Genomic DNA, 17,797 nt, shown 5'->3' on the forward strand with positions numbered 1-17,797 from the left:
GAAAACGTAAAAAAAAAAAAAAAAAAAAAGAATTATTTTTTTTCACTTTTTATTTTAATTTGACCAGATAGGGACAGGGTGAGAGAGAGAAAAGAGAAATGGAAAGTGAGAAAGCAAGCTGCCAGGTCTGGGATTCAAACTATGGGTAGCCATGTGAAAGACCAGCACCCTTAACCACCATGCCACCTGCCAGTCCCCAAATAAAATAATTCTTTTTTTTTTTTGAGAGGTATGTGTGCTCTCCAGAAAGACAGAGACAGAGAGACAGAAAGCGAGAAATCATCCCCCAGGGAGGATGGCCACGAAGCAATCCCTTCTTCTCCATTCTCCTCTTGGGATCTTGAGTATGCATGCACACACGCCCTGCGTGAGTTTAAGCCATTGCGTCAGGACTCAAACTGCAGTCAACTACATGGGAGTCCAATGACATAGCCATTACACCGACTGCTGGTCCCAAATAAAGTAATTCTTGAAATAATAATAATAATAATTTTTCTTCCAATTTTTGGTGGCACTTCTTCATTGCTTTTTAGTTTTTAAGGTGGTCTTGAGATACTCAAAATAGTCTTTTTTTTTTTTTTTAAGGTTTTTCACCATAGGGTGCTTATGCTTTGTTCTCACTGGAGAAAAGACAGAGAGAGGTAATGAGAAATTGCCCCCCGGGGGGGGATGGCCATACCACAATCCCTCTTTCTTCATTCTCATCTCAGGATCTTAGGCAAGCATGCATACATGCCCAGTGTGATTTTTCAAGCCTCTGGGTCCAGGATTCAAACCATGGCCATCCATGTGGGAAATCCAGTAGTTTAACCACCATACCATCTACTGGTTCTGGGTGCAAAGTTGTTTTGAAGCCCAGCATTTGTATATAACTTTTCTTTTTTAAAAAAGAATTATTCATGGGAACCAGCAGTTAGCGTAATGGCTATGTCGCTGGACTCCCATGTAGTCGACCGCGGTTCGCGTCTCGGACCCGGTGGCTTAAATCTCACGCCGGGCGCGTGTGTGTGCGTGCCCAGGATCCCGAGAGGAGAATGGAGGAGAAGGGATTACGGCGTGACCATTCCCCCTGGGGGGTGATTTCTCGCTTTCTGTCTCTATGTCTCTGTCTGGCGAGCGCACGCGCCCTATAGTGAAAAAAACCTCTCCAAAAAAAAAAATTATTCATTTATTTGTTCATTTAATTCCATTTGTTATTTTTTTTTTTTTTTATTTCAACAGAGACAGAGAGAGAAAAAGGGAAAGGAGAAAGCAAGCTGCCAGGTCCAGGACTTGAACTGCAGTCAGCCATGTGGGAATCCAGCACCCTTAACCACCACGCCACCTACTGGTCACTGTATATAACTTTGTTCTCTCCTCTGAAGCATTCATTGCAACTTTCCAAAAATTCACCAAGATGTTACTGGATGAGGATCTCTTTTCTTTCACTGTTATAGACATTGCATAGATTCTTTGATCTTGAAAATCACATCCTTTGATTTTGAGAAAATGTTATTTCATTATTTCACTGATGATTTCCTTTCTCTTTTCAGTTTTGCCTTTCTGGGCCTCTCATTTTGAGGTTGGATCTCTTAGATTGATCTCATGATTGTTTCATCTTTTTATTCCAAGTTTTTTCCCCCTAGAGGGTGCGTACACTTGCCAGAAAAACTTGGTGATTGATTGGATGGATGTGGATGAGGCGAGGTGCACAGCCGGAAGTGAATCCCTAACTTACACGATGAGCTGATGGCAGTGCTGTGCACCACGGGAAGAATACCGCAGGTCTGAGCAGAAATCTGACTCATCTTCTGCAGGCTGTGCTCATTCTCAGGTTATGGGTTCTTGGATGACTTGTTTCCATATCCATTACCTCTAATTTCCATTCCCTAATTGACTCTTACTTTCCCAGCAAAATCTTGACTGCAGGCTCCCTGAGGCCAAAGTTCTGGCTCATATACTCAGTCTTATACCTCAGTACTAAGTAATTGGCACATAGTAGGTCCTTTATAAATATTCGTTGAAAGAAAATGAGCCAGCCCCAAGGCCTGGGGAGCTAGATCACACAAGGCCAACGGTGTTTTGAATCCTGGCCCTGATGGCTTGGAAAACACACCAGGCATGCACGTGTGCATACCCCAAATCCCAGCAGAATGGAGAAATGGAAGAGAAGGGGTCTTGGTGTGACCATGTCCCATTGGGGGGTGTTTTCTCTCTCTCCCTCTCTGTGAGCACACACGCCCTCTGGCAATCAAGAAAATAAAAAGTAAAAGAAAGAAAAATGAAGTGTGGGCCAGCTGGCGACATGGAGATTAAGACAGCTGGATCCCACATGGCTGACTGTGTGGTTCAAGCCCTGGACCTGGTGGCTTAAAAAAAAAAAAAATCCCACCAGGCACATATGCTACATGCCCAAAATCCTGAGAGGAGAATGGAGGAGAAGGGACTGGGGCATGGCCATGTTCCCTGAGGAGTGCTTTCTCTCTCTCCCCCTCCCTCTGGCAAGTACATGCACCCTATAATAAAACTAAAAGAAAAAAAAAAAGGAAAGTATACCAATGATACTTGGAGTCACAGAATAAAATGGTTCATCTCCCGTAGATCATAAAATTGACAGTTTCACTTGACATTTTGTAACATTTTTAAAAATCAAGTATTGTAACTTCTAAGTTATTTCAGGTGATATTTTATATGAAGACAGACAGGGATAGATTTTGAAGTAGAATGCATAATTCATATGAGTTTTTAAGATTCAGTATATGTCAAGGAAACGCTGCTGCAGCTGCCCTAGACTGTCCCTGTTTCCCCCTCCCCTCCGCCTCCCCAGCGCTCCAATCCTGTTTACTGTCAGGGTGGAAATGCCTGGATTCTACAAAGAATTGGGGTTGGGGTAGGAGGGGCGGGAGCTTGAAGAAAACGATGTTTGGACAAGCTGCTGAGGGAAGCAGGTGAAGGGCTAGGAGGCCCCGCTGGTCTGGATCAGTGCAGTAGCAAGAACTCGTGACACCCCGGTTCTGCTGTCTTCTCTGTCCTCCAGCCATGCCCTCACTAAGATCTGGGCAGACACAGTTGCCCTGCAAGTCTCTCAGTCCCCAGGTTCAGCAAAGTCAATCAGTGAAGGTCAAAGAGGTTAAAGAGTCCTCCCAAGGGCACAGGCTGGCAGGCCAGGGTGAGGGGGCAAAGCTTAACCCCTCAAAATCATTTACTATTCCTGGAATGTCAGGCATTATTCCAGTGTCTTTTTTGAATTGCGATGGTGATAGGTATATACATCCTAGAGATTCTTTTAATTTCCTCATTGCCAGCGGGTATGCTTGCTAGAAGGGAAGACAGAGAAAGATAAGAGAGATGGGGACAGCAAGTGGTGTGGTGGTTGAGACGTTGGACTCCCACATGGCTGATCGCAGTTCAAATCCTGGACCTGGTGACTTCCTTTCTCATTTTCTCTCTCTCTCTCTCTCTCTCTCTCTCTGGTGAGTGTACCTGCCCTATGGCAAATTAAAAAATAATGGGACTGAAAGGTGACATAATGGTTAAGGGTGCTGGACTCCCACATGGCCGACCATGATTTGAATCCTGGACTTGATGGGGCTCACTCTGTCCCTCTCTGGTCAAATTAAAAATAAATAAATAAAGTTTTAAAAAATTTCTTAAAAAATGATCAATAAAATTAAGTAACTCTTGGGACCAGCGGATGGTGTAATGGTTGCGTCACTGGACTCCCATGTAGTTGACCGTGGTTCGTCCTGGACCTACCAGCTTAAAACTTCTGCTGGGTGTGTGTGCACACATGCCCAAAATCCTGAGAGGAGAACGGAGTAGAAAAGACTGGGGCATGGTCATCCTCCCGGGGGGTGATTTCTTATTTTCTGTCTCTCTGTCTTTGTGGTGAATACACACACCCTATAGCAAAAAGCTCTCTAAAAAAATGAAATAATTTAAATTTAATTCTCTTTAATTTAATTTTATTTTCTCTCTTTAAAAAAAGAGAGAAATCACTCCCTACTGGGGCATAGTAATTCCCTCTCCTCCATCTCTCCATCTTGTCTGGCCCCTGGGCATGTACACATACACACCTGGAGTGTTTTTTAAAACCCTGGGGCTGGGGGGAACCAGCAGTTAGCGTAATGGCTATGTCACTGGACTCCCACGTAGTCGACCGCGGTTCACGTCCCGGACCCGGTGGCTTAAAACTCACGCTGGGCACATGTGCATGCATGCCCAGGATCCCGAGAGGAGGATGGAGGAGAAGGGATTGCGGCATGACCATCCCCCCTGGGGGGTGATTTCTCGCTTTCTGTCTCTATGTCTCTCTCTGTCAGTCTGGCAAGTGCACGCGCCCTATAGCAAAAACCTCTTCAAAAAATTTTTAAAAAAATAAATAAATAAGTAAAATAAAATAAAATATTTATTTACTTTTTAAAAATTTTGACCAGAGAGGGACAGAGTAACAGAGAGAGAAAGAGAGAGAGAGAAAGTGAGAAAGCAAGCCGCCAGGTCCAGGACTCAAACCGTGGTTGGCCATTTGGGAGTCCAGCACCCTCGACCACCACACCACCTGCCAGCCTCTTTTTATTTTGTTTTTTAGTTTATTTTATTTCTGAGAGTGTGTGCACACACACACGAGAGAGAAAAGAGACATGGGCACCTTCAACAAGGTCTGGTCATGCCATGACCTTTCTCCCAGCCATCTAGCTCATCAGGATCTTGGGTAACTCCTGGTGTTGTTTCAGGTCAGCCAGAGATCTGAGCCCACAGTTGGCCATATGGCTTTCAAAACTGCAGTTTAGTTTGCTAACACCTGTGCCTCTGAAACTGGGCCCCTTTCCAGGGATTCTCATTTTATACTACACAAGTGACCTCTCGTTCTATTGCCAAAGCTCACAGGACTTGTATCCTTATCTCTGCAGAAAGGCTTACTGAAGCTGAGAATCACTTCTGTACGAGGCCCTGTAGAAGAGGTGAAGTGTGAAGCTTGGGCTCCCAGCAGATTAGACGCAGGTTTGTCACAGTACAGAGCTAAGTGGTTTTCACGTCTAAAAGGAAAGCTGAGATGAACCTCTGCCCCACACTGTTACAGCATTCCTGAAAAGTGCAGAAATCAATTCTTACTGCACAGAGGTCTGGCTTTCAAACCAAAACATCCTGGCTTATAAATGCCACTCCAGAGCAGTATTAGATAGAAGATTTATCTTTCTTGATTGACCTTTAGTTGTCAACTGGCTCCCACCTTTCTACCTGGTTTCCTGACGCCTCAGTCTTTCTATAAATAAGGAGGCAAGGGGCCAGCTGCTGGTGTGGTGGTGAAAGGCACTGGACTCCCACATGGCCGACTGTGGTTTGAGTCTCCGACCTGGTGGCTTTTCTTTCTCACTATTCCTCTCTTTCTCACTCTGTCTCTCTCTGATAAAATTAAAATGAAAGGAAGGAAGGAAGGAAGAAAGAAATAAAGAAAGAAGAAATAAAGAGAAAAGAAAAGAAAAAAGAAAGAGGCAAAACAGTGTATAAGAAGGAACTCCGGGGCCAGCAGGTGGCGTGGTGGTTAAAGACACTGGACTCCCACGTGGTTGATTGCAGTTTGAGTCCCAGACCTGTTGGCTTCCTTTCTCACTTTCTCTCGCTCTCTCTCAGTGCCTCTCTGCTCAAATTCAAAATAAAATTAAATAAAATAATTATTGGGGCTGGCAGGTGGCGTGGGTGGTTAAGGGTGCTGAACTCCCACATGGTCAACTGTGGTTTGAGTCCTGGACCTGGCGGCTTGCTTTCTCACTATCTCTCTCTCTCACTCTGTCTCTCTCTGGTCAAATTAAAATTAATAATAAAGTTTAAAAAAAAATATATATATATATATTTTTTTTTTTGGAGAGGTTTTTGCTATGGGGCACGTGCGCTCGCCAGACAGACAGAGAGACAGAAAGCGAGAAATCACCCCCCGGGGGGAGGGCCACGCCACAATCCCTCCTCCTCCATTCTCCTCTCAGGATCTTAGGCACGCACGCACACGCACCCGGCATGAGTTTAAGCCACCGGGTCCGGGACTCGAACTGTGGTCGACTACATGGGAGTCCAGCGACATAGCCATTACACCAACTGCTGGTCCCAAAAATAATTATTTAAAAACTAAAATACAATAATTATTTTAAAAAGAAAAAAAAGAAGAAGGAACTCTAATCCAAATCAAAGACCTGAATTCTAATTCTAGCTGTGCTATAAACTAGCCGAGTGTGCTTGGATAAGTCATTTAATTTCTCTAAGCTTCAATTCCCTGCAAAATAAAATGAAAAACCTGAATCATCTTGAAGGTGATGCATTAATTAGGACTCACTGATAACTCATATTCACTTAAGCAAATCTGGGCAGTTTTTGGATCATGTAATTGAATGTCTCAGGAGCTTGATCCAGAGAGTCAAATGATGCTAAAAATTTCTATATTTTGAGTCTTCTTTTTTCTTTCTTTTTAAAAAAACATTTACTTATTTATCCATTTATTTGTTGTGATTTTCTTTTTTAAAATTTTAAAGTATTTATTTCAATTTTATTTATATATTTTAAAATTTTTTTGTTTTGTTTTGTTTTGTTTTGGGAGGGAGAGGTTTTTGCTATAGGGCACATGAGCTCTCCAAAAAGACAGAGAGAAGCAGAGAGATAGAAAGTGAAAAATCACCCCCCAGGGAGGCGATTCCTTCTCTTCCATTCTCCTCTTGGGATCTTAGGCATGCACGCACACGCGCCTGGCGTGAGTTTAAGCCACTGGATCCAAAACTCAAACCGCAGTCAACTACATGGAGTCCAGCGAAATAACCATTATGCCAAATGCTGATCCCTTTATTCCTTTATTTTAATTTGACCAGAGAGAGAGACACAGATAAAGAGAGAGAGAGAGAGAAAGCAAGTAACCAGGTCCAGGACTGGGACTATGGTCAATCATGTGGAAGTGTTCAGTGCCTTAACAACCACACTACCTGCTGGTCCCCCTTTTTAAAAATTTTTAAAATTTTTATTTATTTTTAAATGTTATTTATTTTATTTTAATTTGACCAGATATGGGGGAGAGAGAGAAATGGAAAGTGAGAAAGCAAGCCACCAGGTCTGGGACTCAAACTGTGGTCGGCCATGTGGGAGTCCAGCATCCTTGACTAACATGCCACCTGCTGGTTCCTATTTGTTGTAATTTTATTTTATTTTATTTTTTCATTTTTTATAGAATTAATTATATTTATATTTAACTTTATTTATTTATTTATTTGTTTATTTATTTTAATTTGACCAGAGAGGGACAGAGTGAGCGAAAGAGAGAGGGAAAGTGAGAAAGCAAGCTGCTAGGTCTGGGTCTTAGCCTGAGTCTTCTTTTATCTGTGTTGGCTTTGTGCTCAGGGAAGCTTTCTTACTTTTTTTTTTTTTTTAATATGGAATACTTCACAAATTTGCACATCATCCTTGCACAGGGACCATGCTAATCTTCTCTGCATTGTTCCAATTTTAGTGTACGTGCTGCCGAAGCGAGCACACGCTCTCTCACATTTTCCCAGCTTAACAAGGTCAGTGTGGATACAGTACATGCAAGCCAAAAGTTTAAGGGGAAAACAAAGGGGCAGTGGTTGAGGTAGCTGGATCCCACAGAGCTGACTACATGGTTTGAGTTCCAGATCAAGGGTCTTGAAAAACACTCTGGGCATGTGTGCATGTGTGCCCAAAATCTTGAAAGGAGGAAGAAATGGAGAAGGGATTGTGGCATGGTCATTGTCCCAGTGGGGTGCATTCTCTGTCTCTGTCTCTGTCTTTCTCTGATGAGCACATGCACCTTCTGGCATATTTTTAAAAATTATTTTATTTAACTTTACTTATTTAAATTTGACCAGAAAAAAAAAATAAATAAATTTGACCAGAAAGGGACAGAGTGACAGAGAGCGAGAAAGAGAAAAGGAGAGAAAGTGAGAAAGAAAGCCACCATGGGGACCAGCAGTTAGTGTAATGGCTATGTCGCTGGATTCCCATGTAGTCGACCGCGGTTTGAGTCCCGGACCTGGTGGCTAAAACTCATGCTGGTGTGTGTGCGTGCGTGCCCAAGATCCTGAGAGGAGAACGGAGGAAAAGGGATTGCGGCATGGCCATCCTCCCTGGGGGGTGATTTCTCGCTTTCTGTCTCTCTGTCTCTGTCTGTCTGGCGAGTGCATGCACCCTATAACAAAAACCTCTCCAGAAAAAAAAAAAAAAGAAAGAAAGAAAGAAAGAATTTGCCCCAGATTTCAGTTTCTTTAATTGCATGAAGAATCGGCATTAGAAGCTTGGTTTTCTTAATCTCTCAAATTTTTTAAAAAGTAAAGGCTCCTAAAGAAACACTTCAACAAAGAAACTTCTCTTTATTTTTTATTTATATAATTTTAAATTTTTTCTTTATTATCATTTTAATATTTTAGAATTTGCCATAGGGCATGTATGCTCACTAGAGAGAGAAAGAGAAAGTGAGAAAGCAAGTCACCAGGTCCAGGACTTGAACCATGGTGGGCCATGTGGGAGTTCAGCACCCTTAACCACCACATCACCTACTGGCCTATTTATATTTTTAATTTGCTAGCAGGCATGTACACTCACCAGAGAGAGACACAGAGAGAAGGAGAAAGCACTCCTCAGTGGGGCTTGGTCACACTACAATCCCTTGTCCTTCACTTCTCCAGTCTCTTGGGATGTTTTTTTCCTGAGAGGTTTTTGCTATAGGGCACATGTGCTCGCCAGAAAGACAGAGAGACACAGAAAGTGAGAAATCGCCCCCGAGGGGGGATGGCCACACCACAATCCCTTCTCTTCCATTCTCCTCTTGGGATCTTGGGCATGCACACACACGCGCCCGGCATGAGTTTAAGCCACCGGGTCCAGGATTCCAACTATAGTTGGCTACATGGGAGTTCAGCAATATAGCCATTACGCTAACTGCTAGTCCCTATTATTATTATACAGTCCGCTCACCAGAGAGAGATAGGAAGAAAGAGGGAGAGAAAGAAAGTAAGTGAGAAAGCAAGTCACCAGGTTGGGACTTGAACTGCAGTCAGCTATGTGGGAGTCCAGTGCCCCAAACGCCATGCCACCTGTTTGCTTCAGGAGCTCCTTTTAAAGAGTATCTTCCATTCCATAGTTCCTTGCGGAATAAGGACTCTTAATTTTCTTTCTATTTTTAGAATTACTTATTTAATTTTATTTATTCATTCATCTATTTTAATTTAACCAGAAAGATACAGAGAGAGAGAGGGAAAGTGAGAAAGCAAGCCACCAGGTCCAGGACTTGAACTGTGGTTGGCTATGTTGGAGCGTTCAATACCTTAACCACATTACCTGCTGGCCCTGATGACTTAATTTTCTTTCTTTTTCTTTTTTCTTTAAAAAGAATTATCTTGGGACCAGCAGTTGGCATAATGGCTATGTTGCTGGACTCCCATGTAATTGACCATGGTTTGAGTCCAAGACCTGGTTTCTGGCGAGCGCACATGCCCTACAGCAAAAAAAAAAAAAAAAAGAATTATCTTATTTTAACTTTATTTATTATTGTTATTTTCTAACTTGACCAGAGAGAAACAGAGAGAGAGAGAGGTAAAGTGAGAAAGGAAGCCACCAGGTATGGGACTTGAACCACAGTTGGTCATTTGGGAGTCCAGCGCCTTTAACCACCATGCCACCTGTTGGCCCTAGACTCTTAATTTTCAACCTAACAAATCTACTTTTTTTTTTTTGAGAGAGAGATTTTTGTTAATAGGGCACATGTGCTTGCCAGAGACAGAGAGAGAAAGAAAGTGAGAAATCACCCCCCAGGGGGGATGGTCACGCCGCAATCCCTTCTCCTCCATTCTCCTCTCAGGATCTTGGGCACACACGCACATGTGCCTGGAGTGAGTTTTAAGCTGCCAGGTCCAGGACATGAATCATGGTTGGCCATTGGGAGTCTAGCACTTTAACCATGTCACCTGCTGGCCCTGATAGTATAGGATATTAGAACTCTTCAGGGCTTTGTAGGTCAAAAAAGAGTATTAGGGGGAACCAGCAGTTAGTGTAATGGCTATGTTGCTGGACTCCCACGTAGTCGACCGCGGTTCGCGTCCCGGACCTGGTCAGTGGCTTAGAACTCACGCTGGGCGCGTGTGCATACGTGCCCAAGATCCCGAGAGGAGAATGGAGAAGGGATTGCGGCGTGACCATCCCCCCTGGGGGGTGATTTCTCGCTTTCTGTCTCTATGTCTCTCTCTGTCTGTCTGGCGAGCACACGCGCCCTGTAGCGAAAAAACCTCTCCAAAAAAAAAAAGGAGTATTAGGTAGAAACTGGGACCAGCAGTTAACATAATGGCTATGTCACTGCACTCCCATGTAGTCGACCACAGTTCGAGTCCTGGCCCCAGTGGCTTAAACTCACGCCAGACATGTGTGCATGCCCAAGATCCCGAAAGGAGAGTGGAGGAGAAGGGATTGCGGCGTGACCATCCCCCCTGGGGGGTGATTTCTCGCTTTCTGTCTCTCTGTGTCTTTCTGGTGAGTGCATACGCCCTATAGCAAAAAACTCTCCAAAAAAAGAGTATTAAGTAGAAGCCTTCCCAGGGCCAGCAGGTAGCTGTAGCGGTTAAGGTGTTGGACTCCCGGACAAGGCAGCTTGAAACTAACGCCAGGCATGTGTGTGTAAGTGCCCAAAATCCCCTAGAGGAGAATGGAGGAGAAGGGATTGCAGCATGGCTATCCTTCCAGGGGGTGATTTCTCACTTTCCCTCTGTCTTTCTCTGTGTTCCTGGTGAGTGCACGTGCCCAATCACAAAAGTCTCTCTTTAAAAAGGAAGAAAGGAAAGAAACCTTCCTAAGGCAAATCCTCCACAATCCAGCACCATATTCAAATCAGGATGCCACTGGAGACAAGTCAAGTGACACAGTGTTAACCACACTCAAAAGAAACTGATGCAGTTATTTGCACAGCAATTTATTAATTTATAATCAGGACAGTGTTCTGAGATCATAAAACATCACTGTCCTCCCCCAGGAAAGCCCCTCCCCTAGGCTGGAAGACAAAGGACTCACCAGCAAGTAACCTGGTAGGCATGGAGTCAGTCTGAGGACAGCTTCACCAGGCTAAGGCAAGGTCCAAGTGTCACCATGGTGACTGGACACATATCAAAAGTAGCATTGGCCAACTTCTGCCTTTTTTTAAAAAAAAAAAACTTCATTTATTTATTTGACCAGAGAGTGAGAGAGAGGGAAAGTGAGAAAGCAAGCCGCCAGGTCCGGGACTGAAATCATGGTCAACCTTGTGGGAGTCTGGCGCCCTTAACCACCATGCCACCTGCCAGCCCAGTTTTTGAGCTTCCCTTTACAATGGACCCAAATGACATTCTTTGTGTTACACCATCTTGTCTGCTCCGTACTCCAGGAGATTCTGCTCCTACTTAATTATAACTCAACCCAGCCCTCCCTTCCTGAAGTTTCTCTGGGTCCCGACGGCAATTCGTGTGTGATCCCAAATTCTCCCAGGTGTCCTCTTATGTCTTGCCCCCACCGGTGGCTTATCACCCCCCTTCCTGTCTACATGTGCTAGTTAACCCACATTTCCCTAACAAACTCTTGGGCACCCATCATAGAAACTATCAAGTGTAACCAGGAAGGAAGGGGACTACTCATCTGAACCAGGAACGGACGACAGTGGTAAAACCAGATGTAGGACCGGGAGTGAGTATTGACCGCAACCCCTGCTTGGGGAAGAGACTCCACACATGGGTTCGTCACATTTCTTCTCTGAAAACTCCAGGCAGACGACATTCCGTTCGGCAAGGCAGATTCACTTTCGAAGACACTACTTCTATGAAGGACAAGCTCTCTGCCAAAATTCCACCTTTTTCTCTACCTCACTTCCTATACCTTTGCCTCTTGGGTCTTCGTCTTCGTCCGTCGAAACCCTCTGCTCTTATTTTCTGTCTACGCCCACTGTTAGTTTTCCTGTCTCTGTCAGCCTTCCGCGCCGCGCCTCAGATTTTATGGCCCTGTGATACAGAGCTCTCATGGTCCTTTCTCTGTTTTTCCATGTTACTATTTTTCTCTGTTCATCTGTGTTCCCTCCTTTTCTTTGTTCGGTCCCTTGGAGATTGATTTAATTGTTCTGCTCTCCCCTCCCCCCTTTTCTCTGCGATTCTTCTGTTGGTCCATTTACATCCCAGATCCTGGCTTCTCATCTTCCTACCAGTCTCTGCCTATCGGTTACTGTCAGCCCGTCTTTGTGTTCTGCACTATAGCTGTTTGTCCTTTGTCCTTCTGCCTGTCTCCAACTCATCTTTCCCCTTTTCTTTCCTGTCAGTGAAGCTTTCCATTGACTGCCTCCTCCGTCTTCTGCTCCCCTGACTAAATCCCCCCTGGACTCTCTTTCCACCTTTCTTCTCTTGCTCTGAGAATCTGTCACTATTGCCTCCGTCTCTCCTGAGTCTGCTTGCTCCTCCCTGTCACTCATCCTCAGTGTCTCACTGTCTAGACTCTCCGTGCCTTCCACCCTCGGGGTCTTTTCCTGTCAGTCTTTATTTCTTTTTTTTCTTATCCCCTTTGTTTATGATCATCTTACCAGTTTGGTGGTTTGGGTTCCTCTCAGCATCTCTGACAGCCTTTCTTGATATTTCTGCCAAGGCTTCTCTCTCTAGCTCTCGATCTCTCTCTGCCCCTGTCTCCTCTGTGCAATGAATCCTCTTTCTATCTGTCTTTCGACCTTCTGTATGTCTGTCTCTGTCATCCTCTTTGTTTTTCTCGACCTTGGCTTCTTGGCAGGGTATTTGTCTTTAACCTTCTCATGTCTTGTTTTGCTCATGTGTCTTTTCTGTAATAGCGACCTTACTCTTCTTTACACTTCCCATGACCTGGGTGTTCCACCGAGAAGGGGAGGGTCCGGTGCAAGAGAAATAATGAAGCAGGGGAGAAAGGAGATTGTGAGTGAATCCCAGAAAGCGGCCAGCTAGTCCTATACCCCTCTGTGCACATGTGAGAGCCTTCTTCCTCCTGCCCTCCTGTGCCCTTACCCTTCCATGCAAGCCCAAGCCTGGGGGGACCTTACACTGAGCACCCACATGGGCTGTGTTAGTTCCTTCTATGGCCCTGGACTTCAGTGCTGCCCTAAAAAGTCAGACCCAGCCCCATGGTCCTTCCTCTAAGAATTTTCTTTGAAAAGTTTAGAAGATACTAACAAATGAAAAAGACTAGACACATTAAGACTAGGATTAGGCCAGCACGTGGCAAGGTGGTTAAGGCAGCTGGATCCCACATGGCCCACTGTGGTTCCAGTCCCAGACCCGGTGGCCTGAAAACATGCTAGGCACATGTGGGCCAAAAACCACAAGAGGAGAATGGAGGAGAAGGCACTGTGGCATGGCCAACCCCACAGGGGGTGGTTTTTCATGTTTCATCTCTCTGTCTCTGTCTGGCAAGCACATGTGCCCTATGGCAAAAAAATCCTACAAAAAAAAAAGAGAGAGAGAGAGACTAGGGTTCAATACAAACAATAGTGTGGCTTTGAGAACCAGAAATATGAGCAGAACCTGCTGCGGCTCAGGTTCTTGTCTCTTGGCAACTACCACAGCCATCCTACGGGTTACAAATAGCACCTCTTATGACCTCTCACAGCCAGTCTGGTCAGAGGTGAGTCCCTCTGTCTCCACCCCCTCCATACCAGAGCTCTCTGATTCTTGGAAGACCTCACCCACCCTCATCTGTCCCTGTGCTGAGGCAGTTCTCATCGGCAGTTTCTTCCAGCTTCTCTCTGGCTCTGGCTCTGGTGTTCATTGGTAGGAAAGGGTGGTGATCATCTGATGGCTGAATTCAGCGATCAGCAACCCAGGTCCCCCACCCATTCATCAATACCAGCATGTCTTCTTAGATGCTGGGAGAGAGAGGGCTATGAGTTAGCTGCAAGAGGATCTGAGATATGGAAATCTAGTCTATCCCTTACCCCAGCAGGGAACTGGGCATTAAAGACCACCATCACCTTGTTCTGGCCCCACCTCCCCCGGGCTGGCAGAAGAGAAGTCTGCAGTTTCTCTTTAGTCTTTCAAGTTGAAAGTGGGGTTGTCCCTGATGACAGGCCGATCATCACAATATGTCCTGGACCCTCTGGTTTCCCTGTGTCCAGCGATGGGGCGGTGGGGCCGAGATCGCAGGACATCACTGACCAGAATGCGGACACCCAGTACAATGCTCATGACACCCACAGTGGCCAGCCCAGTTGCACCAAGAATGACCAGAGCAAGAGGCACCTGATGGTGCTGCCGGAACAGCCAGAGAATCATCCATCCCAGTGGTACCATGCGGAAGAGGGCCAGAGTCATCAGGGTGGCCCAGCTGGTCACACTGAAAGTCAGGGATGGGGCCTGGTGAGACAGCAGCAGCAATTTCCGCAGGTGCAAGCAGGCAGAGTTCAGCTCCAGGAGCAGAGACACCATGGAGAAGCCCACGTAGTGGCCAGATAGAACAGCAGTACTGAGGCAGCTCACCACCTGGGAGCAGGGGTCAAGAGGTCAGAGGACCTTCCGTGACCTGCCACCCATCATGTCCCAATATCCCTGTCATTAAGAAAGGAACCCTAGGGGCCAGCAGGTGGTGTGGGGGTTAAGGCGCTGGATTCCCACATGGCCAACTGTCATTTGAGTCCCAAACCTAGTTGGTGGCTTGCTTTCTCAGTCCCCTCCCCTGACATCCCACCTACCTGTCTCTCCGTGGTGAGAGTGGGTGCCCTGTAGCAAATTAAAGAAAGAGAGAAAGAAAGAAAGAAAGAAAGAAAGAAAGAAAGAAAGAAAGAAAGAAAGAAAGAAAGAAAGAGAAGGGAAGAGAAAAAGAAAGAAGCCCAGGGCTGGCCCCATTGTGTAGTAGTTAAGCTCTGTGCACAGGCAGCTGAGTCCCACATGGTCGGCCAAGGTTTAAATTCTAGTCCCATCACCTTGACAACATGTATGCACAGAATTCCAACAGGATGGAGAAATGGAAGAGAAAGGATGGCAATGTGACCATACTCTACTTTCCCTGTGGCAAGTGCACAGGGCCTCTGGCAATTCGAAGAAAGAAAGAAAGGCGCCCCATGGGCTGACTCCATGGTGTAGCAATAATGCGCTGCTCGAGAGAAGTGGGGTCTTTCATGAGGACTACGGTTTGAACCCCCATCCTGGTCACCTGAAATATGCCAGGCATGCACATGAGTGTCTCGGATCCAATGGGCTAGAAGCCTGGAACTGAGATGTGACCAGACCCTGTGGGTGGTGCTCATCTCTATCTCTCTTTCCTGTGTATGCACATATGGTCTATTAGAAATAAAGAAAAATAACCTTGGGGCCAGCCAGGTGGCATGGTGGTTAAGGCAGCTGAATCCCACATGGCCAATTTAGTGGTTCAAGTCCCATATGCAGTGGCTTGAGCATGTGTGCCCAAAATCCTGAGAGGAGAATGGAGGAAAAGGGATTGCAGGTGACCATCTCCACTAGGGGAGGAGAGTGTTTTCTCATTTCCGCTCTGTCTCTCTAGAGAGTACACGTGCCCATAGCAAACTGAAAAAAACAAAACAACAAAAATGAAAACAAAAAAAATCTTTTTAAAAAAAGAATTATTTAGGAAATCTCATTTTGTATGCTGTAATGACATATAGTGAATGAATAAAATTTTTAAAAATGAAAAAAAAAAATTATTTAGGGGCCGACAGGTGGCCTGGAGGTTAAGGGCGCTGGATTCCCACATAGTTGACCATGATTTGAGTCCCAGACCTGGTGCCTTGCTTTCTCCCTCTCCCTTTCTCTCTTTCTCTCTGTCTATCTCTGGTCAAATTAAAAAAATAATAATAACAACAAATGGAATGAAATAAATAAAAGTTTAAAATAATAATTATTTACTTAATTTTTATTTTATCACCATCATTATTTTTTCATTTGCTACAGGGTATGTGTATTCATCAGAGAAACAGAGAGAGAAAGGGAAAGTGAGAAAGCAAGCTGCCAGGTCCAGGACTCAAACTGTTGGCCATGTGGGAGCTCGGTACCTCAACCACGATGCCACCTGCTGGCCCTGTAAAAAAAAAAATCTTAAAAAAGGAAAAGATGGGGATCAGCAGATGGCATGGTGGTTAAGGTTTGCACTCCCATATGGCCAACCACATAGTTCAAGCCCCATACAGGGTGGCTTAAAAAACACACCAAGCACGTGTTCATGCATGACCAAAATATTGAAAGAGGAATAGAGAAGGGATTGCAGCACGGCCATCCCCCCTGGGGGCTGTTTTCTCACTTTCCTTTTCTGTCTCTCTCTGGCGGGCACACATACCCTATGGGAAAAACCTAAAAAAAGAAAGAAAGAGGGACCAGCAGATGGCATAATAGTTATGTCACTAGACTCCCATGTAGTTGACCACGGTTCGAGTCCCGGACCCAGTAGCTTAAACTCACGCCAGGCACGTGTGTGTGTATGTGTGTGTATGTATGTGTGTGTGCACCCAAGATCCTGAGAGGGGAATGGAGGAGAAGGGATTGCGGCGTGGCCATCCCCTTGGGGGGTGATTTCTCCCATTTTGTCTCTCTCTGTCTTTCTGGTGAGCACACATGCCCTCTAGCAAAAATCTCTCCAAAAAAAAAAGGAAGAAAAAAATGACAGACCACCCTCACCTCAGCATTTTGTGGAGCCCCCTCAATATCTGACCTGTATGCTTATGCTTATTTCTGGAGCCTGACCAACATAAAATAGCTCTTCCACAGGATAGAAGCAGTCTTGGCTCAGGGGCTGCCTTGCCCGGGGGCTACCTTACCTATGCAGCACCCCCGAACCCCTAACTCTCATTCCCGGGCCTTCTTGGCCCTCACATCATACACCATTGCTCACGCTCCTGAGAAAGCTTCATAGTCAACATTTCTGTGATCTGCTGATTACAGTTTGGGGGACCCGAGCTCCTTAGGGAGTGTCCATATTGCCATGTGTGAACAGTTGTCAAATTCCTCCCAACAATTCAGCCCAAGATTGGGAGGATCAAGTGCCTGTTGGGGTGAGAGTCTGTCTGGGAAGTCTGAGGACAAAAGGGTGAAGAGGGATTGGGGATCCCGAGCCCGACATGCTTCCTCCCTTCCTTTCCTGCCTCTCCCCTCCAAAGTCTCACCACTAAATGGTGACAGAGAAGTTCCCAGGTCTGGTTCAAAGTCTGGTTCCACAGCATGTCAACGCCATCCGCCAGAAAATAACCTGTAGGCATGGGGGAGGGGAGTTAGGCTTCCAAAGAGCTGGGGCCAGCCTAGAGAGGAATCTCCAGGCCCCCCCTTTCCAGTTCTTTAGTGTCCCTCAGTAAAGCCGCCAGAAACACGTAATCCTTGCGGGGGAGGAGGAGCCCGGAATTAAGGTCATAAGGTTGCCCCACTGGCCCCTGCAGACTCACCCACAGACAGAGCCACCAGCATCATGGCCCAGGGTGGGTGGTGGCCATGAATCGGGTCAGCCGCCATCTGAGGGTACAACGACAGTCTGGAAGAAATAAACCATGATCAGCCTCTCCAAGATACCGACCCATTCTTCCTCTGGGCATACCCTCCCATCCATCCACGCTCCCAGCCCGGTCACAGCCTCTGAAGGTTTTGCATCAGTTCTACAGGTGCCCTCCTGGTCTCCTAGCCCCGCTGTCACCCCCCTTCCCTCCCCCGGCGCCTCTGGAGCCCTCCAACCCCGCACCCGAGCAGCGCTCCAGTGCCAGTGAGCAGGCTGTGCACCAGGGAGACACAGACGTTCCGCCACTTCCACTGGTCCTGAGCAGCACACCCCGGCGTGGGCAGCCGCTGCAGAACCCAGTGCAGCCCGCGGAACGCGG

The 17,797-nt window shown here is 46.0% G+C and overlaps 1 protein-coding gene and 1 non-coding gene across 2 annotated transcripts in view; both read right to left on the bottom strand.

Moving 5' to 3' along the window:
• Positions 1 to 7,379: 7,379 nt before the first annotated feature.
• LOC114005915 (U6 spliceosomal RNA) lies at positions 7,380 to 7,486 on the bottom strand. Its single transcript, XR_003547708.1, has one exon. It is a non-coding gene; the product is annotated as a U6 spliceosomal RNA (small nuclear RNA).
• A 5,916-nt stretch (positions 7,487 to 13,402) lies between these two features.
• The window catches only part of TLCD2 (TLC domain containing 2), a 6,079-nt gene continuing 1,684 nt past the window's right edge, over positions 13,403 to 17,797 (bottom strand). Inside the window, exons 2-5 of the mRNA XM_014583828.2 lie at positions 17,662 to 17,772; positions 17,372 to 17,457; positions 17,099 to 17,181; positions 13,403 to 14,468 (exon numbers count right to left, since the gene is read on the bottom strand). Of these exons, the coding sequence (XP_014439314.1) occupies positions 14,016 to 14,468; positions 17,099 to 17,181; positions 17,372 to 17,457; positions 17,662 to 17,772 (733 nt within the window). The 3' untranslated portion in view covers positions 13,403 to 14,015. The remainder of the gene's footprint in view (positions 14,469 to 17,098; positions 17,182 to 17,371; positions 17,458 to 17,661; positions 17,773 to 17,797) is intronic.

Source organism: Tupaia chinensis, unplaced genomic scaffold (assembly GCF_000334495.1).
Source record: "Tupaia chinensis unplaced genomic scaffold, TupChi_1.0 Scaffold144899_1, whole genome shotgun sequence".
Lineage (NCBI taxonomy): Eukaryota > Metazoa > Chordata > Mammalia > Scandentia > Tupaiidae > Tupaia > Tupaia belangeri.